The sequence below is a fragment of the Aspergillus terreus genome, genomic scaffold (genome assembly GCF_000149615.1).
Source record: "Aspergillus terreus NIH2624 scaffold_13 genomic scaffold, whole genome shotgun sequence".
NCBI lineage: Eukaryota > Fungi > Ascomycota > Eurotiomycetes > Eurotiales > Aspergillaceae > Aspergillus > Aspergillus terreus.
Genome location: NT_165936.1, coordinates 841,207 through 863,519, shown reverse-complemented (window position 1 = coordinate 863,519; position 22,313 = coordinate 841,207). Strand labels below are relative to the sequence as shown.

At 53.2% G+C, this 22,313-nt stretch overlaps 7 protein-coding genes across 7 annotated transcripts; 4 read left to right on the top strand and 3 right to left on the bottom strand.

Annotated features, from left to right (window-relative positions):
- Nucleotides 1-1,249: 1,249 nt before the first annotated feature.
- Nucleotides 1,250-6,370, bottom strand: ATEG_08805 (uncharacterized protein; the record flags this gene model as incomplete). The annotated part of the gene is made up of 7 exons (XM_001217390.1): nt 1,250-2,269; nt 2,322-2,545; nt 2,597-2,876; nt 2,924-3,803; nt 3,863-4,788; nt 4,836-5,040; nt 5,091-6,370. 7 exons carry the CDS (start codon nt 6,368-6,370, stop codon nt 1,250-1,252), a joined length of 4,815 nt encoding a protein of 1,604 aa, XP_001217391.1.
- A 3,423-nt stretch (nt 6,371-9,793) lies between these two features.
- Nucleotides 9,794-10,538, top strand: ATEG_08804 (translation initiation factor eIF1; the record flags this gene model as incomplete). The annotated part of the gene is made up of 4 exons (XM_001217389.1): nt 9,794-9,821; nt 10,059-10,133; nt 10,242-10,334; nt 10,390-10,538. 4 exons carry the CDS (start codon nt 9,794-9,796, stop codon nt 10,536-10,538), a joined length of 345 nt encoding a protein of 114 aa, XP_001217390.1.
- Nucleotides 10,539-11,205: 667 nt separating this feature from the next.
- Nucleotides 11,206-12,341, bottom strand: ATEG_08803 (uncharacterized protein; the record flags this gene model as incomplete). The annotated part of the gene is made up of 5 exons (XM_001217388.1): nt 11,206-11,457; nt 11,514-11,661; nt 11,716-11,771; nt 11,830-12,290; nt 12,329-12,341. 5 exons carry the CDS (start codon nt 12,339-12,341, stop codon nt 11,206-11,208), a joined length of 930 nt encoding a protein of 309 aa, XP_001217389.1.
- A 460-nt stretch (nt 12,342-12,801) lies between these two features.
- On the top strand, nt 12,802-13,945 carry ATEG_08802 (uncharacterized protein; the record flags this gene model as incomplete). Its single annotated transcript, XM_001217387.1, has 4 exons — nt 12,802-13,166; nt 13,246-13,353; nt 13,413-13,557; nt 13,604-13,945. The coding sequence occupies 4 exons, from the start codon at nt 12,802-12,804 to the stop codon at nt 13,943-13,945; spliced, it is 960 nt and encodes a 319-aa protein (XP_001217388.1).
- A 588-nt stretch (nt 13,946-14,533) lies between these two features.
- Nucleotides 14,534-16,962, bottom strand: rgd1 (putative Rho GTPase activator (Rgd1); the record flags this gene model as incomplete). Its single annotated transcript, XM_001217386.1, has 9 exons — nt 14,534-14,651; nt 14,713-14,783; nt 14,831-14,925; nt 14,975-15,118; nt 15,166-15,694; nt 15,753-15,952; nt 16,004-16,485; nt 16,672-16,727; nt 16,792-16,962. 9 exons carry the CDS (start codon nt 16,960-16,962, stop codon nt 14,534-14,536), a joined length of 1,866 nt encoding a protein of 621 aa, XP_001217387.1.
- Nucleotides 16,963-17,795: 833 nt separating this feature from the next.
- ATEG_08800 (transcription factor domain-containing protein) lies at nt 17,796-20,302 on the top strand (the record flags this gene model as incomplete). Its single annotated transcript, XM_001217385.1, has 6 exons — nt 17,796-18,035; nt 18,171-18,277; nt 18,718-19,155; nt 19,209-19,474; nt 19,533-20,036; nt 20,094-20,302. The coding sequence occupies 6 exons, from the start codon at nt 17,796-17,798 to the stop codon at nt 20,300-20,302; spliced, it is 1,764 nt and encodes a 587-aa protein (XP_001217386.1).
- Nucleotides 20,303-20,613: 311 nt separating this feature from the next.
- On the top strand, nt 20,614-21,135 carry ATEG_08799 (putative quinol monooxygenase; the record flags this gene model as incomplete). The annotated part of the gene is made up of 3 exons (XM_001217384.1): nt 20,614-20,676; nt 20,815-20,927; nt 20,985-21,135. 3 exons carry the CDS (start codon nt 20,614-20,616, stop codon nt 21,133-21,135), a joined length of 327 nt encoding a protein of 108 aa, XP_001217385.1.
- Nucleotides 21,136-22,313: the final 1,178 nt, after the last annotated feature.

The following is a 22,313-nucleotide window of genomic DNA, read 5'->3' as shown; positions in this document are numbered from 1 at the left end:
GCTTATGCCCAGGTCTGGGGCGTGTTTCTCCTGTCCAGACTACTTCGGGTCGAATGGGCGAGGGGCCGGAGTACGTATTCCCCCAACAACCACTATACGCGCCCTACCTGTTTGGTTGGATATGCTGACGCTCATACAGACTACGGCAAGGGGCGCCAGCGATGGTACCAGTAATCCGTTTACTGGTCTGGCAGGGTCTGGTGAGGGAAGAGAGGGAGGAGATGGAGTAAGCATAACTTGGGTGCTTGGAGTACTCCAGCGAGCATAGAATTGACCATTACTGTGGAGTTCATGGAGTTAGGCATCAGTTTGTTTCCTATTGTTTTGGAATTTGGTTTTTCGGCAGCGGCATTGGATACATGATAAATTCATCATTGGATACTATATATTGCAGAGAACATGATGTGAGGCATTCAGAAGAGTACCTAGTTGAATGACTCGATCTTGAAGATGAAGGCAATGCATCCGTGAATACCTATGTCATGATGAAGCCGAACCAACTTCCCACATAGGTAATTGGATAGAGTCAGACGAAGGCCTGACGAATAGGACGTCACAGCATACACATGTCCATGTAATGCTATATACCGCACGGTAGAGAGCGCTGCCATATATAGTGCAACGATGGAGAACCCCACGAACGCCAATGTAGAACGCGGAGACTTGGGGAGTAAGTAAATAAGTTGATTGGTTCGTCTCATCTGCGAATAGTTCACAAGAAGTCATGAAGTTGATAATAAGAAGGCAACAGTATAGAGAAAGCTCTTGTAGGATCAGGAAACAACCTGTCATGAAACTACGAGGCCAGCAGCTAAGGCAGGACCATCTACTCACGTCGGATGAAGACCCGGGTACCTAGGGAGTATGGAACCATGTAGAATTGTCTGATTTCTGCTTCAACTTATATATGCCCAGCCCATGCACCCACCAACAAAGTTATAATATGAACCGGTAGAAACCACCTGACTGAAAATTGATGCATACAGCTAAGCCGAACTAGGTAGACAAGAGTGAGAAGAAAACAACAATGCATACTGTCTAGATAGTAATTGTGCCCAACCAGAACTCGCCGGTGTATCATGGATGTAGAATATGCAAAACCCCCCAAACACCTGTGAAAACACAAACCGCATGCGATGAGTCATGGTATCAACGTGAGCATATGCAGAGAAGAGGACTGGAGACTATATACGGGGCCGATTGGAATGAGAAGGGTTGAATCGATGTGATAGTGATGAGGATCAGAGGTCTATGCTCTGACCCGTCGAGCATCAAAGAATTTGAGGTTCACTGCAGTGTCGTTGACTCCCACAATTGGTGCTGCGTCCTCGAGGAGCTCCCATGGCCGGACCGGGTACGGCCCGATGGTTCGGCCACGATATTGGAGACGAAGGCGGCTGGCCACGCAGTCTTCGGAGACACCGGTTGGAATACCAGAGAGCGTGGAGGATGCCTGCTGGGTGGACGACCCGGGAGGCAGGCCGCTGGACGGAGTGGGCGTAGGAGTGGATGCTGCAGCGGCAGCAGGAGAGGGGACAGAGGCAGGAGGTGGAATGTTCGAGGTTCCCGCATCGGGAACAGGCCCCAGAAGATAGGAAAACCGATTGTCGTTCTGGAACTGGAGGAAAGGAGGACATTTGTCCTTGAGGAAACGAGCACATTGCTGTCGAGATTCGTCCGGGAATGTGTCAATAAGAGACGCTGCAACGTCCAAAGCATGGGTTTGGAGTAAGATGCCGGGACAAGGACGGTAGCCCTCAGATGAGATAGGATGGGGAAAATAGTCGGCTGTCGGATAGAGACGGAGGATATTGGTCGGAAGACGCGCGAGCGAAATGCAGAAAATCGAGACCAGGAGACGAGATTGGTCTTGGACGACCGTCGCTCTAGGCACTGAACTTGGCACATTGAATGCAGTCCGATGAATGACGATCATTCTCAACAGGGCCGAGAACCAGAAGGCCAGTGCTCTCTCAAAATTTGCACGGGATTGAGTCGCTTGATCGGAGACCACACCTTGCCTGGTGACTAGGCTTGTCTGCATGACTACGAGCTTGTGAAGCAGCAGGTCCATCTTCTCTACGAGAATAGGACCCACACTTTGCACACCAGCCTCCGGAATGCTATATGCAAGCTTATCGATTATGGTGAGGTATAGCTTGGCGGTTTCCAGGGCCTCCGTATTTGGTGCATAGGATAATGATTGATCACCGAGAGTTTCTGCGAAGAGGGGGACAGCAAAGAACTCTTTCTCAGCTCGCTCCCGAATCTAGACGAGTTAGAATTACCAAAGACTGTGGGTTCATGTGGTTCTCACGTACCTGCTGTACTGAATTCGGACTCATCAACCGTACCAGACCTATCCAGTTGGACCCTTTGGCGCGGGTGTCCGCCACTGCAGCCTTGAACATTACGTCCACAATTCCGTCTCCCATGTTCTCTTTAGATTCAGCATTAGAGAGCACCTGAAGCTTGAGTTGACAGAATGGAAGTGAGAAGTCGTCAGTCGTACGAATAACATTCTCGGCCATGGAGACTTGCGGATCTTGGAATACGTTAGTAAAGTGGTAGTCCAATCATACGTGGGAACACGTACCATGCAGTGAAACAGATTGCAATAATTGATCCAACGTGTCCTGCAGGACGGAAGTAAAGGTAGAGTGCTGAGCACTAATCTTTTGCAGACAATACTGCACCACGTCTTCGGGCTCCTGAGCAAGGAGAAGACGGAGGAGCGTGGTGGCCGAACTCCTAAGTTCCGAGTTGATCCCTGCAGCAGCTGCATTTGTGGAGAGAGCATCGCAGATAATGTCCAACGTTTCCTTGTAGTATTTGAGGAGGAACTCCTGCTGCGCGAGGTGGAAGCGATATGTGACCTACGTTGATTAGACAGTGTTCCCGCTAAATGGAGATATAAACATACCAAATCAAAGTACCTGCTTTGTCCTGGTGCCGGGGGCACTAGAAGGTCCAAGATGTCCATCTTTAGGCGAGCTGGATTGGGTATTTTGGAAGCTATCCTTTCTGACTGCAGGAGCTTCTTGACCAAGAACACAAATGCATGTATCGTCACACAACCGACTCCAATAAGAGGAGGCAGGATGTGCGGCATGGTCGAGCGAGCAGAGCTCTTCAAGAGCCCACACACCCATCGAACCAACATGGCATCGAAATGCTTGGGATGGAAGGGTCTGAGGTAGGCTAAGTACCGACATGTTTCGTTTGCTGAAAGCTTCACGTCCTCATTGCGCCCGGTGAGGATATTGGTCAGAGAAGCAAAAATCGAGGCCATAGTGGATTCATCCATGCCACCACCGGACGAAAGGAGCTGGTCTAATTTGGAGCGAAAAGACGGATCCGCTTCATTGATGGCGGTGGACGGGTTATCCGATAAAGGCGATGGTGCTGCCAATGCCGACTTGCTTTCTATACGCAAAAGGTCCTGACGAAGAAGAGCAACAGTATTACACTCTTGCGGAAGTCGAAGTCCAAGCTCAATCAGGGAAAAGACCAAGTCAAGGTTAGGAGTGCCCAGTCGTTTCAACCGAGCATACGATTCCACCAAGCTCCTGAAGAGATCCGACGTTGCGCCAATGACACAAAACGAGTCAAAATGGTAGTTTACCGTGTCAGCCGCAGAGGCCAGAACAATGTTGTCGTCACAGCTAGTCGTCTGTTTCACCACATCTGCAAGCATAGATAGGTCTCCAAAACTCTCCAGAACGTCCCGTATGTGGTAGAACTCATCGGGAGTGAGACGGGAAACGTTCCTATCAGCAGGCACAGTAATTCCAGCCATTGCACTAGAATCCGTTAGTAATTAGGATGGAATGTGGATAATGGAAGATCATTGCGTTCTTACCTAGTTGCGTTGCGACAGTGCCCGGAAATACCACGTCGAAGCCATTGACCGATTTCGGATTTGACGGCCCAGGTTAAATCCAGGGATGGTGATTCCACCACCATCGTGTGTTCAACCTCATTGCCGAATATATTGGGAAGTCGCCCAGCGATCGAGGCCTTGAGCTCCGCAATGGTCGAATCCTCCAACGTTGCAGGGACACCGGCACGGTACAAAAGCGTGTTGCGCAGATTGCGCACGTGGTCTGGGAGGCGGGTCATAGGAAGCTGCTTCAAGAGGTACAGATCGATGGAATGATCTGACTGGTTGCTGGACGAAACGCCCTTCGCCATCAGCCATTGCAAGTATCGCCCCACAGAGAATGTCTGAGACCTGACCAGCTCCGAAATGACGTGGTAGATATTGTCCATGGTCAGCGAAGCACGATTACCGGTTCTGGTAAGAAATGAAAGGATGTAGGTGTCGATATCTACTCCTGACATCTTCCATTTCCGGAGAAGGCGCACAGCAGTATACACGCGACACAGACCACAGCGGAAGGGAGTCGCCGTCCACTCCAGAAGTTTGGTCACCAGAAGGGATTTATCATCTATAGTCTTTAAACACGCGGCGGCGGCTGATGCAACATCATGGGTGGAACAGACAGCGTCAAATAGATGGATGACACGCTGTTGTGGTGATCGTTGTCCAGAATCTTGTCGATCCTTGGATAATTGGATCCGGGCATTGCGTTCCGCAACATTTTGGAAAATGGCCTTGTGAGTATTGTCTTTCATATTTAGACAAGAAAGCACAAGATCCTTGTACTTTGCCCACGAATTAGGAAGGATGACCGAAGACGTGTGCTCGACAACGAGTGTTCTGATATGAAGTGACAATCGATCGACGAGTGGACGGAGAGTGGTGGCATGTTCCGGGTTCGTGACCTATGACCATTAGTACAAGATGGACCGCAGTCACCAGATGTGCATACCTGACGGAGCTTCTCTAACAACGCTTCGGCCAGTCGACGTCCACGCTTGCGGTACCGCATAATACTGTCCCAGTAGATCCCCAGCATGAGGAGCCACACAGGGACCGTATTGAGGGATGCAGCCTCCAGTGAAGACAGAAACCACCCGAGGTATTGTTCGTCATCAAGCAGGCGTTCGAAAAAAAGACGTGCAGTCAGTCCGACGCTGTAGTCTGTTAGAAAGAAAAAAAAGCAGAGTGGTTCACGGATACGTACGCATATGTCATCTTCATCTTCCAATCAGCTGTTCCGCATGCAGCAACCAGGCCCTCCAGGAATTGCTGTACATGTGCAGTCCATTCACGGACCCATTTGGCCTCTAAGCCTATAACCACCGCTCCGCTAGTCCCCTTCCGCTTGAACGCGCGAATTTCATTGGCACCCACACACTTGGCCAGCCACACGGCGCGGTTGACAGGAATCCATTTGCTCAAGCATTGATCCAGAAGGGCCTTTCCCCTGATGCCGTGCGGGATGGTTCGACTCAACCGGCGCAGCGGAACAGAGGGATTGGCGAGATCTCGAAGCCATGCCTCGCGTTTGTTGTCGGTCAAGGTGACTCGCGGCGGTGGTTTGAAGGTGGAGGGAGCGTTGACTAGATTGTGGCTTTGCCTCTTCTCGAGGGCAGCAGCGAAGACGGAGGAAAGCATCTGCAAGCCGGAGCGATGCTTGAGCTGGGCGTATAAGGAAGGTCGGGCGGTGTTGGATTCATTTTGGGAGACTTGTGTGCGGTCGTAATGTCCCTGCTTCGCTGTCTGTTCATTAAGGACATCTTCCGGGTGATTTCCGGTCCACGGGGAGAAGTCCGCTACTTCTGAAAATTGACCGCGATGGTTAGATGGGTCTTTCGGCGTCCACTCCACGGAGGGGCACTTACTCTGGCCTTTGAGAACGGGGGCCACGGACGGGCACTCGATATGATACGGGGTTGTCTGTACTTTCTTTGCAGGCGAAGAATCCCGTGATTTGACGGACTTATTGCCCGCGGCCTCCGGAGGTGCGTATTTCCAAGGGAGGACAGGAAACGGGGGCGGCGACGCCGGTTTCCCACTCTGCGCAACGGCAGCAGCATCCTCCTCGCTCATTCCACCACTTCCGGGGATCTCCGATATCAACGCTTGGAACGACCATACTGGTCGACCACGCCAGGATAGAGAAGATGGCTTTGCGGTAGGGGTGCTGGTGCTGGGGGTATTCCGCGGCTCACCGTTCCCCGACGCCGGACTCGCATCACCTGTGGACGCAACGGATGGCAGATCCAGGCGGAGTCTTTTTGACGGCGGTTCCCTCTCAGATGTATCGCCAGAGTGTGTTGTGAGGTCGACGACCGCCGGTTGTCGTAGTTGGGGCTGAGGCGCAGACATGGGCGCCTTCTCCAGCTGGAGGTCCGACGGGCCCAGCGCCGAAGCCGTATCGGTGCGTCCAGCGCCCGGATTCAGGGCGTGAAGGGGATGATGACCCCACTGTTGGACGCCGGCAGAGGAATGAGGGATCATCTCAGCGTCATGGTGCACACTGGCCGGAAGGAGGTCGTCATCGGAGGAAGGGCGATCTGGCGCGGCGACAGACACTGAGATCGGTTTATGGATAGGGGTGGGTCTGATAAGGTGGAAAGGGAGGTCAAGATCGGATGGGATTAATTATAGTGACGGCAATCGCATGAAATAGCGACAGGATCTGGTGCGGACGAGAGGAGAGGAACGGAGATCAAGGTCGTAAGAATACGTGATATTCGGATCGGATGGTGAGGTCGGTGCAGTCAGTTTGGAAGGCTTGACGGCGGCAGTCTTACTATCAAATCGTAGTAATCATGGTAAATAACGGAACGGAGGAAGGAAACCGGAGCCGTGCAGATCTCCCCATGCGGTGAGGAGCTGAAAGGATCGGATAAGGAAGACAGGGGGAGAGGATAATGGCTGGAGAGCAAACAGCCGAGGGCTGAGAGATCAACTACTATCTATCAGTAGGATCCCGGGGCAGATGGTTCATCGGACGGATTGAGTTGGAGGTTGAGCGAGCGTGAGTGCGAGCGAGGGAGAGTCGAGGGGATTACCAGTCCGGGTAAGAAATACGCGGGAGTGGCGCTATCCGACTTCATCTCTCCGTCCCATACGGCCAGTTTTCCGTCTGTCCGCTGCCTCCTTGGGGTATAAACCCCACTGGATTTCAGCTTTCTCTGCTTGAGATCAGGATCTATCGTTTCTAACACATTTTCATCACATAATGAGTATCTCCGGAACCCATCTCTGTCCGACAGCGATCCAACAAGTTTCGTTACGAGCCAGTATGATTGATACATCCATATCGGCTTATCCGGCAAATCATCCACAATCCACCCATCACGGAGTCGACTTGGCATCAGATGATGGGGGCTTTCTGACATTTGATTCATGGATAATGAATATGAACAATGCCATCAGGATATACTCTTTCCCCCGTGCCGACGGATCCATCTGTCAAACTCTACGGGGTGATCTAGTCAAGTCAATCTACAGAGTAGACCAAGCCCTTAGCCTAGTACATATCAGGCGTTCCACCTGATGAACTCCTGCAGGAGACAGACCGCCGGAATATGATACACCAACCCATATCGAAGTGGCGTGATACAAGGATTGTATGATCTCCCGGCATATGGTCTGGCAGCACCCATAGGACCGCTGCATTCTTTCTTCCGTCAACCGTATGATGGATACGCTCCCGGTTGCACATTATTCGTACCTAAACTTCCCTTCCTGGACGGACCTGGTGCACCGTGCGGCATCCCACTTGCATTGTCGATCATTCCAACCGAGATTCAGGTCCTGGTTGCCGACTGCAGTGCTACGCACCTGGTCATCACACAGCCTGACGCTCAGCCTGGGACAGTAAGGTAGGTAGGTACCGGGGTGGTTCCCCCAACCGATCCTGTACATGGTCGGGGTCCAGCCGATCTCGACCGGATTTTACTTTTTCCTGAGAGTGGTTGTGCCACGAGAATGCTGGTCTGTGTACTCTGTAAGCGAGGGTCTATCGAATTGGTCTTACTTGTCCTATCGGATGGTGACTAGGAAGTGCGACAGTCTTACTTGTAGATAAGGTAGCACTACGGAGTACACCCAAGTTCCCGTAACCGGCCTACGGTTATCTCTTGATTGGGACATATCGAGGGCGATCCATGTCACCATAATCTACTCCGTATGATCGTATCCCTCATTATGTAGTTTGCTATCGCAGTCACTAGGCGATCCTTATCGACAAAGATAGGTAGATATGTCCATGGCTATCTCTATAAAAAGCAGGTAACCAAATGACAGTCGGCGATAACTGCGGCGTCCAGTCAGCGCGCCGCGGGAGGGGTCTTGGCGCCCCCAGACGGTTCCGGTGGCCAGTTCATCCTCCTCCCCAGTCGCATCCCCAAGCGCTGCATCAGCTCTCCAGATTGACTCGACACAATGGCTTCCAAACAGAAAGATATGCGGCGGCCGGATCTCGGTAAGTTGCTTGTTTATTTCGATTATCCCACAGCGGTCCACCCGCTCAGGGCCTGACAGCGCAATCACTGACGACCACCTCCCTCTCCAGTCGTCCCCTACGTCGATCCGCCCAAGGATAAGAATGAGGCCGACATGACTGGTATATACTCAGTCCCTGGAGCTAGACTCTGTAAATTGGTTCAGATGGATGGATTGGTTAATGTGGTCTAGGCGCTATGTCCAGCACCATGCCCATGGCTGCGGTAAGTTGACGTCTTGCGCCTGCTGGACTTAATGCATGCTGACTATCATCTGTAGATGTTTACCCGGAATAGGTAAGATAGCGTGCTGGGTGCCATTTGCTGGGGACATGAGACTGATAACGAATGTTACGCGACAGAATGATCGGATGGTGAGCTGCGTCCGGCTGGTCGTACTGGTCTGATGCTCACTCATATCGCAGGGTCTCGTTCGTCTTTTCGCTCCAGTCGTGGCTCGGCGAGACCGAGGACCAGAAGAAAAGCGCCTCGACTCCGGCTTACATGTCGGTTCTGATGTCTTGTTGGTTCTCCTTTGATGTTCGATATCCCACTTGTGTTTGATATACTAACCTCGGGATGCAGTGATGGCACTGGTTGTGGTAAGTTCTGATCGTCTAGCGCGTGCCCATCTACTCGAGGATCGAGTCTAATAGGGGCTGCAGACTTATTTCCCTATCTTCATGCCTCCGCCCGCCGCTCGGGTCAACCCCGCCGCCGCGTCGCCCTCGCCTTCCCCTTGAAAGAACGTCACTCTATACCACATTGGAAGAGTTGGGGACTGTTTGAAATATCCCAAATGTCGGATTGGTTGAAGAATGAGAGGACTTGTGGAGGATTCGTCGTTTGAAGACCTGAATACCCCGGATTCCGCTGCCATGCGGACATGCATCCTCGCATCAGCCTTGCGTTCTGGATGCTGTACAGCTACTTTAATATGAATTCGTGTCCATGTAATAATAACCAATGTTGATTCGTCTCTTCATCACGTGACTTTGTATAAGATCAGAGTGGCTAGGCGAATACACCCATTAGTTTCGGAGAGCACCTCCATGAAATAAAAAATGCTCGTTCACTTCTCTCCCAACTAGATTCAGAGAAGCGTACCAGGGATAGATAGACAGAACTAGTAGGGCACTAATGGAATCACCAGACATCCTGAGTAGTCCAGCTGAGGCCTTTTCTTTTGCTGTGGCCACTGCTGAGTCATCCGCACACCGCCTTCCCCCACGCCCCTCAAAAGGCTCTTTCTTTCTCGCCTTCTTTCGACTTCTTTCTACCCGTCACCACTTCGCATCCATCCTTACTTCCCGCTACCGTCAACCCCGACGTTCGATCCCTACATCTTCAGAGAGATCTCGATTCTCCCCCCTCCGCTCACTTACTATACACCGCTTTTAAGGGCCGTTTACGAGCAAAGGCCGAGTTTATGTCCATCGAAAACCTTAAGACCTTCGGTAAGTGCTTTTGCCACCTTCCCTCTTGCGGTCTTGTCGTGATCCCCAGCGACCGGTTGCCTGTTGAGCGACTGGATCCCGTCGGTGATGGCTCTTCCATTTTGTATCGACTCGTTTCCGTCGCACGATACAGGAGACATCGCCGCCTGAGGTCCATCATCATCAACGCGTTATATCGTGGCGGGGTAGTTGGAATCTGGTTTGCCGGGCTGAGGCTGACACGTGCTCTCGACACAGACCCCTTCGCCGAAGCTGACGAAGACACCGGCGAGACCAAGCAGTCTCAAAATTACATCCATATACGGATTCAGCGTACGCTTTCCTCTTTGCTCCCACCTCACCTCCCCGTCGCGTCGGGTCGTCACCGGCGGGAGACCCCCCCTGTCTGCTCCCGGACCGCTCGCTAACATCTCTCCTTAGAACGCAATGGTCGCAAGACCTTGACCACCGTGCAGGGTCTTCCTAAGAAGTTTGACCAGAAGAAGATTCTGAAGGTGATCAAGAAGAAGTTCGGTATGTGTTGTCTTTCTCTCTCGCTACCTCTTCGGCTCCGCTAACCCTGGCCCAGCGTGCAATGGCACCATCGTCGCTGACTCTGAGATGGGCGAGGTGATTCAGCTCCAAGGAGATCAGCGTAAAGATGTTCAGGAGTTCTTGACCGACAAGAAGGAAGGTCTCGAGCTGGATGCCAAGACCATCAAGGTCCATGGATTCTAAACGAGACGCCACGCCCTGTTCCGGTCCCTTCTTCCCAGTCTACATTGCCCTCAGAGTGGCGGGATAGAGGATATGTGGTGTCATTTACAGTCCGTCTGACCTTGCAATTGCCGGCGCTCGCAGCTGCCTGGTTGTACGGTTCCGCTCTCTTGTCCTCTGCCCCCTCCCCGCTCTGTGCCCGGTATATTGGACTTGGGCCTTGTCGAGGATGCACTGTTTGATTTGATTCCCCCGCTGTCGCAGACAACGCGGGGGTCAATGTCGGTCGTGAATTTGACTCGACTGCTATACTCAGAATGGGATTATGACGGAACGAGGCGTTGGTAGATACCCAATATCTGCATATGTGTTTTCCTGTTTTTCCTCGTGTTTTGTCCAATTGTCTCATGGATCCAAGCTGGAGGTCTCGCTGCAGGGAAGGGTGTCGTAGTTCGGTTGTCGAGGTTGTCCACATCGACTCTCGTTATGTCTGCTACATTCGGACTTGCTGTCTTCTCACTAATCCATGCTCTCTTATGTTCCTTCCAATAAACTAAACTGTTGGATCTGGTTGTCTTGTGTCGTAATTACGTAGGAATGTCATTTGGAAGAAGCCTTTACTCGTTTCACAACTCAGCTTAAGATATGTCGAACAAACACGCAACGCCAGATAAAAACCTGGAGCCAACTACAACTCACCCATCCCCGCTCGATCATCCGCCACACGCATGCGCAGGAATATCGCGACAGCCCAATCCCACAGCTTGCGAGTGATCACAAACACCGGCACCTCCGGCTCATTCTCGCGGGTCAAATGCAACTGCAGCAGCAACGAGGACATGCTGACGAAACTCGCGATGGCGACTACCAGCAGCGCAGCCGCGGTTTCCCGTTTGATCATTGCATGGTTTTGCGTTGCGTGGTAGAGGAAGGTCAAAGTCTGTTGCCATGTTAGTCACTCGACTTCGGATTGCGGATATATAGGAGACGGCTCACGGTTGTAATGGATATCCACGCAGGAAGCAGAAGTCGTGGATCGGAAGAAGCACCAGAAAGATAGAGAACCCAAGAAGTCATATATGCAATCAGGCCGTTGGTGGTCAGCAGACGAATGACCACCGCCGGTGGGGTATAATTCAGAAGCCTGCATATTGACAATTAGTACACGGCAACAGCGTGGACAGCCGGAGAAACCCACCATCGAGACATCATACAATCAGCAAAAAAATACGAAAGATATGCGGATGCACAGCACTACACCGCCACAGTTAGCCAAGCAGTAAAAGGATAAACCGAGCAGACGAATACATACCCACATAATCGCCAAAGCCACCTCCGTCACTCGAAACCTCCTCTCGACATCCCAGTGTTGTCCGACGCTGCCAACAATCGCCGCCGCCCACCCCTCGCCTCCGATGCCTGGACGGATGTGCAGCAGCTCCGCCAGGAAGGTGAACGCGCACCGCAGCCCCCACCACGCGGCCGGAGCGGTGCTCAGCGCGCGACAGATGATTAGCGGCAAGTACCACTTGCGGTCGACGCCGAGGATGACGGCCACGCGCGGGTGTAGGGCGGAGGTGGTCGCGTGGCCGGCATCGGTGCTGCTGGTGGGGGTGTGTGCGGCCGAGGAGGCCGGGGAGGGCGGGACGATGGTTGAGGCGGGCGATGAGGTCGCCACGTCTTTGTCGGGCGCGCCGGACGGGCCCAGGGTGGAGGGAGACGAGGAAGGGAAGTAGGGCGGAGGCGTGGAATCGACCCGCGGGGGATTCACGTCTGCAGCTTCAGGGGAAGTCCAGGCGCGAGAGAGGAACCGAGGGGCTGCATTACGACGAGGAGGAGCCAGCCTTATATCACGGCATACGCAGCCGTTGTGCAGAGGACCTGAGGGTCTGATCGGGAGGATTTGTTGGTAAGGTTGGATTCTATCCAGGCCGAGACACTTGGTCTCTTGAGAAGTAAGGAGTAGGCGGAGGGCGTGAGGTGTATAAAATGAGCCAGGTGGAGAGATGAGAGGCCGGAGATGGTCTCAATTCGTTTGACGCTCCAGTCAAGAGATCCTGGGAACGTTGGCGCTGGGAGAAGCGCAGACGAGGGAGAAGATGGAGACGGAGAGACGATAAGGAAGACAATAATAATAAGACAAGAAGAGACCCGCGGCGGAGATGGGCGGCACGTGACCCGCGATTTCTTTGGCCGGGGCGGACATGCAACGGCGGAACTTGCGGTCTATTTATCCCTCTGTCCTCCCCATTCTCTCGTCTCCCGTCTCGGTCCGCACGTCGCAATGGCGTCTTCTCTGTCCAAGGGCCCTCTGTTCTCGGCGGTCCGGTCCAACGCCGCCGTTTCGCAATTCTACTTTCCTGCGGTCCCGGGATCATGCCAGTGCCGGTTCTTCTCACAATCGTCGCAACGCAATGGTCGTCAGGCGATGAACATGGATAGCCCCAAGGTTCCTACGCCTTTGAAGCCGTCTACCGCGACTAGGGGCTCCATGATGTCGAGGTCGGAGTTGCCCACCGACCTCGGTTTGCTTCCGGGCACTTTCATCCGGCCGCTCTGGCGGGACTTGCCCTCGATCTTCACACATCCCAAGGAACGTTTACAGCTGGAGTGGCTGTGGCTGAAATCTGGGTTCCAATCTTTTGCAAGGTATGCTCATCTGCATTATGCCTGACCCGCATCCGCGACTACTTGTGCCGCATTGAACCAACCTACTAACTCCCCACAGCATTATAGTCTACTCGAAAATCACCTTCAAAGGTCTCCCCCTTCGCTTCCGTGAACGACGTCAGGTAGCTCGCGAACTACACCAGCGGGTGTACTCCGCATTCGCCGCGTAAGTGTCCCCTCCACGACATCCCCACACACACGGCCCATTAACCGCCCGCAACACAGCGGCGACGTCCCCACGATCCGCAAGATCTGTTGCACCGGCTTCGCAAACGACCTCACCTCCCGCATCACCGCCCGAGCCAAAGATGAAGCCGTCACCTGGACCCTGGACAAGTACAACCGCACCCCGGCCACGCTGTTCACCGGCGTGCGCGTCCTCGCAGACCGTGCGACGCAGATCCCCGAAATCCCAGACTCGGGGCGTGCGACAGGTCGTCGTGCGCATCACCAGCCGCCAGTCCACCCAGAAGATGCGCGTCGTCACCAAAGCCTCCACGACCGGCGCCGGCCCCGCCGCCCGCAAGTCCCTCACCAAGGAGCTCGAGCCCGTCGCCCCCGCAAAGCAGCAGGACTGCACCGAGTACCTCGTCTTCCAGAAGCTGCGCTGGTTCGGCCAGGAGGAGGACTGGCGCATTTGGGGCCATACCCAACCGACCACCGTCGAGGATCTGTACTCCAACCCCATGTTTGCGCCGGGGTTGACGCTCGCGGAGCGCATGCAGCATGCGCAGGATATGTACCAGGGCAAGAAATAGGCCTGTCCGGCTTGTTCCGTCGCTTCGGTGTGACGGTGTCACTGCGGTGCCGTGCGTGCCTCGACCCCAAACCTTTGTCTGGCGCGATGGCGGATTAGGCGTGAGCTGCCTGTCTGGTGGCTGCGTAGGACGGCCGTCCCATCGAGTCACGTTCCGCCGGATCTTTTCCTGCGGCTAGACGAAGGATTGGCCGTCGCTTCGATTCTCTCTTGTGTTAAAACAACAGCTTGCAATTGGCTTCTGTTGCATCTCTGTACCATGTATTATGCCCCGTCTGATTTCCGTCCCCCATCTGAGGGAGCTTCGCATACAGCATGTATTATATCCGATTGTGGTTGGCTTTCACTTTGTAATTATTCAGGGTTATTCAGTTCAGATACATAGAAAAGTTTGAACCGCAGTGGGAATTCCTGAGTATGAAGGAAGAAAACAGGAGTAAATAGCGATCATTGTCGCGTAATGGTTGACTCAACAATGGGTAGTAGGTATTATTTACACAGTACGTATAGGGTACTCAAACAGACAGAAGAAATCAAGGGGAATCCAGGATAAACCAAGGAAAATCATGAGCAACTACATAAGACTGATTCAGTCGTCGTCAAAGATCTGGAACGTGTTCACCAGGATCGTCTCAATGACACGGACCTGCCATCCGGCATCTGCGATGTTACCGCCACCGCCCGAACTGGCGCCCATGAGCGTAGGCCTGGACGCATACCGTTAGGTTCAGGCTCAGCAGAAAATGAGTGAGAAACTGTATAGCTTACCCGAAGCAAATGGCAATGTTGCCGGCATTCATGCGGTTTTGTGTGTAGTGTTCTTGGATTTTGTTGAGATGCTGCACGAGTTAGATTCGGCCCGATCCGCGGTATTTTGTCAACGTACCAGAATCAGCGCCCTCAGAGTGGCGTAGTGCGCGTCAGGGAGGTTGTTGACCAGGGCATGGAGAGAATCCCGGCGCTGGATGTCGTCATCGATCCCTGGACGATGTTAGCAGCGAGGAACTCGCATATTCTAGTGCATACTCACGTGCTGCGCTGATGAAATCGGCATAGGCCTGCGAGGTGAATAGAGGATCAGGGAGATCCCGGAAAAACTGCTTCAACAAACCAGCCACACTGTTCACATCATGATAGAAGTTCTCGGGATTGGTAAAGTCCACTTGGGACGAATCTGCAACGATTAGTACCAGCGATGGATACGCACGCAATAAGACTTACCATTGTCAAAGAGGGCTTTCATCTGACTGATATGATTTGCGCTACCAGACAGACGGTAGATGCCCTCCATATCCAGACCGAAAAGCTCAATAGCCTGGAAGCACTGATAGACGATCATAGGGACGGCAGTCCCATCTCTGGCGTACAGGTCATTCAGACTCACGCCGAACACTGGTTTCAACGGAGGAAGATGTGATTGGAAAGTGCTCGTGGGAGGCGGTAACGGGCTCGGTTGGGGGGCTAAGGATCCTGTCATGGCCGGTGGGTTGAGGGGAGCTTTCTCATTCGCACTGGTCGGGTATGGAGGCTGGTAGGGGGCCGAAAACGAATCAGGCTGGGGCGGATGATAAGGTAATGTCTGCGTGGTCGGTGCTGGCTCTGCTGCAGGTGCAGATGCTGGAGTCTGCACAGATGGTTGCGACAAAGGCAGTTGTTGCTGGGAGAAGGACTGTGGTAACATCGACTGGCGTTTGTTTTGAGTGCTAGTTTGTGAGGTGCCAACGACTGGCGACGGGCCACCACCAAGGGTCTGAAGTGTTCGTGTTAGAAGCCCGAGTTCTGGAAGCATTAAAGATAGTCGATCGTACCGGATGACGGTGATATTGGATCTGCTCCGATGCCACTGCATTAGGATTACTTTCATGGCTCAGGATGTAGTCATGGAAGTCCTTCTGGTTGTCTACGTGTTGGACGACCTCATAAAGGCTTTTGGAGCCCGCGGTAGCTCCGTCTTTCAGAGGACTGATAGACAAGCCTTGTCCCACCAAGAGCTTCTCGTTGAAGGTTGCTAGACACGGTCAGCTGCGCCCTATGATACGGGAAATGAAACGAAGCTCACCAAACTTCTGTAATTGCAATCCCAGCCCGGAGTCGCATTCAGCGATCAATTTCTGGATATTGTACACCGCCTGAGGGCGATGGGTTGCAACCAGCTCCTGGCGAGCGGTTTGGGCAGCCTGGACCTTTGCCTGATAGTCCGCATCGGCATTTTGGACCTTGCGGAGTAGATCTTCTTCATGCTGAGCAGCCGACTTGTGGCCTTTCAGACCAAATTTACCGCCCTGCTTATCACCTGTCCGGACGCGATCATATTGTTCCGCCAGTGAGTCGTACTTTGCCTTCGCTTTCTCCGCCGAAGCTTCGGCTTCGGTCACTTTCTTCTCCGCACTCAGTCCGGTTTGCTTCCATTGCTTTCGACCACGTTCAGTGTTCGCCGCGAGTTCGTGAAGATCATCGGCCATCTGTTGGAGGGAGACGGAGAACTGGAGTCCATGGTCGGCCATGCGGTCGTGAAACCGACTCAAGTCATTGTAGCTGGCGCTGTAGTACCCTGGCGGTTATCAGACGAGAGGCGGAGTCGTGGAGGGCGCGCGACAGCTTGCGCAAGCCTTGGGCATGCTCCTCCTCCAGACTTGATCGCTTTTTCAGAAAGGTAGAGAAATCCTGGGTGTGATGTTAGACTAATGGCGGGGTTGGCCATGATCGTGCGGTGGGTAGTAGACGCACCCTAGCTGAAGCAACGCTTTGCTTCCAATCGAGTCAAGAGGGTGTGTGATACCGATCTATCGACGGGTTGTCAGTGGCTTTGTCCCCCGCACACCGGAACCGGAGACGGGATCAACATACATCGGAATAGATGACCTTATCCAAACGAGCTTTCAATTCTTCTGAAACGACTGGAGGAGCCGGATGGGCTTCGGGTTGGGACTGGGGACCGGTCGAGCCCGCACTTAACGGCGGCGCATCGGGATCTCGGGGCGAGGAGGCCGCTTGGGCTGAGGTATCTACGTCGGCCATGAGGTGCAGGAATAGGGGTTCAGGTGGGAGGTAAGGGGAGAATCGAAGTGTTCAAAGATTGAAGGGAAACGAGAACCAGGTGAGCGCGACAGGGAGTTTTAGAGGGAGGGAAAATGGCGGCAGCCTAAACTGGAGATTGAGCAGCAATGGTTTCGTCGCTGGTGTCGTCAGTGGATTTGTTGGAGTAAAGGCGGTTCCTTAGCAGTATGGGGGTTACGTAAGGCGGTTGGGCGACTAATTAGTTAGTTCTGCTATTCTTGGAACCCCGCGGGTTGGGGCTGGTGTGGCTGAGTTTGGGTCAGGTACCTAGGTAAGGTACTTTTTACTTTATTTCATTTACCTTACTTACTTCCTGTACGGAGTATGTGTCTGTCTTGTCAACAAAATATTGTCACGTCAATCTGAACAAAATAAAAGAGCTATCAATGGTTGATGCTGTAGTCGGGGATCATGAAGAGACCATACGTCATCGGAGCAGCTGGCTTGAGATGCATATCTACCTAGGTACCTAAGTCCATGTATACTCCGTAGTACCCGGGTGATCTACAGAGGCAGAGTCAATCATACGGTATGGCAGAATCCCGTGGTTCACGGTTATGATGCTGCACTGCTCATACATAAAAGCTGGTCCAAACGACTGTGAATGCACAACTCTGCCCGCTATGCTCGGCTGACTCATCTGCCGACATCGCGCGCTTTCTCCCCGCCCAAATTTCTGCCGATTTCCGGCACATCCTCATAATGGTTTCACATTCCAATTTGCATGTGTTTGCCTTCCCGAGCGGTCCCATCCCGGCGGGTGATCACCTTGAATTTATACGGAGCACATCCTGATGGATCTGGAGTATCGGAGCGTCCTGGCACCGAGTGGGTTGCCCTCCCATGCCCATCTGATCACACCCTCCGCCACCCCCAGCGACCTTCGGAACAATCCTCGGTTTCCCCGACCCATCTCGACCTACGATCTATCTGCCAGGAGTTCGGAGCCGTGCGAGATGGAGAAGATCCCCCCAATCACCGGAAAGCGCCGCGGGGGGAGTCGAAAGGCCTGTAATGAGTGTAAGCAACAGAAGGTAAGCCTTTCCCTTAGACCGGCGCCGCCCTCCACTTTGATATCGGCCGTCGAACTTCCGCGGCCCAGTGTTCCCTCCTATCTCTGCCCTTTCCCCAGCCCCTAAGCTGAGTATGCATTGTCTCCCCGACTATAGCTCCGATGTGATATCGTTCAGACCCCCGCCGCAGCATGTTCCCGTTGCCGGCGTCTCCAGATCGAGTGCAAGGTGGAGCCCACCTTCAAGCGCATCTCCAAACGAAGGTAACATTTCTCATCCCCATGCCCCGGTGCATCGTTACACGGCGCACGGTCGTGGCTAACCGGTCTCCGTACCAGGCGCAATGCCGAGATGGAGAGGGAGATAGCCGAACTTCGTCGACGGCTTGCTAGCAATGATCAGTCGCATGCTGTGGAAGCAAATGCCAGTGATGAATTATCTCAGTGCTCGGAAGATGTCTTCTGTGGCCCTGATTCGGCCGTGTCCAATCGAACTCGGCCGTTGTCAGCTCCTATCGACCCTCAGCCTCTGGCTACCCCGATGAACATGACTCGGGCCGGCTCCATTCTCTCCCAGGACGATAGTCCATGGAAGTTGGAGGATATCACACTGTCTAGAAGCCGAGTGGGCCGGCTATTTGAACAGTAGCGCTCCCCGCTCCTGATCATCCTGTACCATCAGCATCGTCCTAACTATGTCTCAGGTTCTTCAAGTATTATCACCCCTTCCTTCCACTTCTGAACCCACAGAAGCCGCCGGAGGAATACCATCGGCGTTGTCCGCTGCAGGCGTGGACCATCGTTTGTATTGCAAGCCGACGGGCCCCATCCGAACCCGGCCTTCTCAGTGCCCTTTCTGGACCATTCAGTCGGCTTCTGTGGTCCACCATCACTGCTGTTCCTCAGGACTATCGTGTGGTCAAAGCGTTGTGTCTTCTCTGCACATGGCCGTTGCCGACGACAAGCCAGCGCACCGATGCCACATTTATGCTGAGTGGTCTGATGATGCAGATCTCTATGCAGTTAGGGTTGCACCGTCCCGTCCAGGCCGAAGAGTTCACCACATTCCGAATGGAGGCCCAAGGAGAAGCTGTCAAAGACCGCCTACAGACTTGGGCCATATGTAACGTTGTCGCCCAGAAGTAAGCCCTCCCTGCTGTACCGATGTCGTGATCGAAGATTAATCTCCTCTCAGTGTGGCCACTGGCTACGGCCAGCCTCCTACCACAATCTACGATTGGGCGCTGGAACCGGCTTCTCTGCGAGACGCCGACTATCAGCCTTCGGAAGACCTTCGGGTTCGCTTGCGGATAGAAAAGTTCTGCGATCGAGTCACCAAGTCATTGTACAGCGGCAAGCCGGAACCCGCTGAATTCAACAGCTCGGAAAAGCTGTTGATCGTGCAGCTTCTGGAAAACGAACTGCGCGATATGGAAGTCGATTTTGGTTCAAGCATTTCGAGTCCGTGATCCGTGCCCCGCCCTTCCGCGTGCAGTCTATGCAGTCTAACCTTTGGTAGATATCAACATGATCCATTTGCGTGCCGCTGAGTTACACCTCAGATACTTTGTCTTCCTGGGTTCCAACCCGCGAAGTGATGATTTGACAAAACTCTTCATTGCCACCACATCGTTCCTGGGCCGAGTGCTTGATCTGGAAACGTCTCCGGGCGAGCTCATCGGCCATGCGACGAACTACATTCTTCAGATGATCGTGTCGGCTGCGTTCGCGTTGATGAAGCTGCTGAAGAGCAACTTCAGCCGACATATCGATTTCGAACATGGGAAGCTCTTGTTCAACGGAGCGATCTCGGCGATCCGGCGTATCAGTGTGATGGATCACGATCGGCCCGTGCGTCTGGCTGATATCTTGGCGCAGATGTGGAATGCGGGCGCTCCGGAAGCGGGCGAGGATTCTCTTTTGCTGAAAGTACGTTGCCGCATGAGCATGAGCCACGTCTACGATACGGTGTGGCGATGGCGACAGCGCTTTATGCCGATGAAGAGCATTGAGGATGCTCAAGGTGCGTTCTAGATTCTTTTTCCCCCGTCTCTTTCCACGGCTAATCAATTCCCGGTAGCGACGATGAGCAATACCAACATGTCGACCGCCGCCGGACCAGCCCCCCGGCAGCAGGACAATTCACTGGCTGACCCCGGCCTGATCTATCCGCCCAACTTCGACCAAGGCGCGTTCATCAGCGAAGTGGGTTTCTCCGAGGTGTTCGATTCGCTCAACTGGGTATTCGACGGCATCCCGGATTCCTTTGTGGCTCCACCGGTGATGTAGACGGCCGTTCACGGCGCCCCGACCGGCCGCACGTGGCCGTGTAAAAAAGAAGCGCGCTGCTTTCCTTCGTCATGTATATATCTGTCGATTTCTAACCGAGATACCAAATTTAGCGAGACCAATCAAGGGCCGGAAGCCTCGTAGCTGGAGGACGCAGGAATGCAGTTAGTCATCCTGGAGATAAACTTAGGAACGTGTTGGGTTACCCCACATGCCTCCATCTCGCTCAGCATCGACTCACCTTAAAAAGATCTCTGTCGATCGACCGTTGTTGTTTCCTATTGATTCTATTCACCCACCGGTTGATCACCATGTCTGCGGAGGAAGTCAACGTTGTGGCGATCATGTACCCCAAGCCGGGCAAGCATGATGAAGTGAGTCCCGTCCTCGGCCCATACAGGCCATCCCTAGATTCCTTACCAGGACGCGCACGCATCTGTTCTGTGTCGCCATGGCCCCCAAGGGGATTGAATTGGTTCATGGGCTGATCAGGGTGATGTGCGATCGAACAGCTTTCGAGCCATTTGTCTGAATTGACCCGGCAAGTCCAGGCCCATGAGCCGGACACGTTGATCTACTATGCGTTTTCCATCAAGGACGGGAACGAGATTATGGTTGTGGAGAGGTGCGTTATTGTGCACGCCGTGACCGGAGTGAACGCCATGCTGACTGACTGTCCCAGGTATCGGAACCAAGAGGCGCTGCAGATCCATCTGCTGAACCCGTATTTCCAGGACTTTGGCAAGAAGGCGAAGGAGCTGATGGAACGCCCGTATGATGTGAAGGTGGGGAGTGGCTTTTTGTCGGGGTCGGCGAGTGTGACCCGAGCTTGATCTATCTTCTTGACTTGAGTCGATGGATGGTGGATGGCGGATGGTGGATGGAAGAATGGGTGGTGAATGGGTTGGTTTGGTAGGCTCGGACCTCTGTACATAGTGGTGGACTGCGCCACGGCGGCAGAGCTGGGATGGGATGCAGGCGGCGTTGTGATAAGAATGGGGCAGATGCAATGCAGGGAGTTGTGGCACCCAATAAAGGAGGAGGCGGTGGTTGGGATTGGGACTGGAAGAAGTACCTTACTCTAGTTATGGTATTATATGGTAGTAATAGGGCTGATCGGTTGTTGAGCTCCCTGTCGCTAAGTAACTTATTACTACGGAGTACTCCGTAGTACCTAGGTAGTGAGGTCTTGGATTTGGATAGGTCGAGGTTGTATGGAACCCGCTCCACCCCTGAACCGGAGGACGGAGTGGGTTCCTTGGGTCGAGTGTTTTGGACCGAGTTCAGTAGGATGAGTAAGTACGGGAGTAGGATCTGTCAAGACAAGGGTTTATGCTGGTGGTGGTGGTAGTAGGTACTTCCAGTATATCTACTTCAGTACTTACCTAGGTACCGTTGAACAATAATAGTACTAGGTAACTACGTAGTCCCTAACCTAAAGAATGATGCAGTAGAAGATGTTGTATCAAGTCTTTGCATGATTGGATGATGCATCCAAAAACTGTCAACAAATAAGCGGGCGAAAGACACAAAGCGCAAGAATCGGGCATCCCGACCCGATGCTTCAATCGCATTATGATTGATGCGTTCGCGGTAAGAATAGAATATAGAACTGTCTAGCTAATAATAAAAATCATCCCCAAGAACCAGTGGATATCAGACACTCAACGGGGGTCTCAGCACAAGACGCTAACTCTAGTCTCGGAGGAACATCAACTAACCAACTCCCCCTCAACCTCGTCTTCGCTTCCTTCTTCTCCTCTCTTCTCTTCTCTCCTGCTCCTCGTCCTCCTCTCAACTCCATACCCTTTCTTGTTGATTGTTTCTCTAATTTTTCCTCTTTTCTTTTACCTTGGTTATCCTTGTCAAAGTCCCTGTATCATCGAGTCTCCATATTTCCCTTTTGGTTCGTTCTCGTGCAGATACCCGTCCGCCTTGCGTTCCGCCAATCTTCCAGTCGATCCATCACCTCTTCTCCTCATCTCCTCAGCTCGCTCGCCTCCGTCCCAAT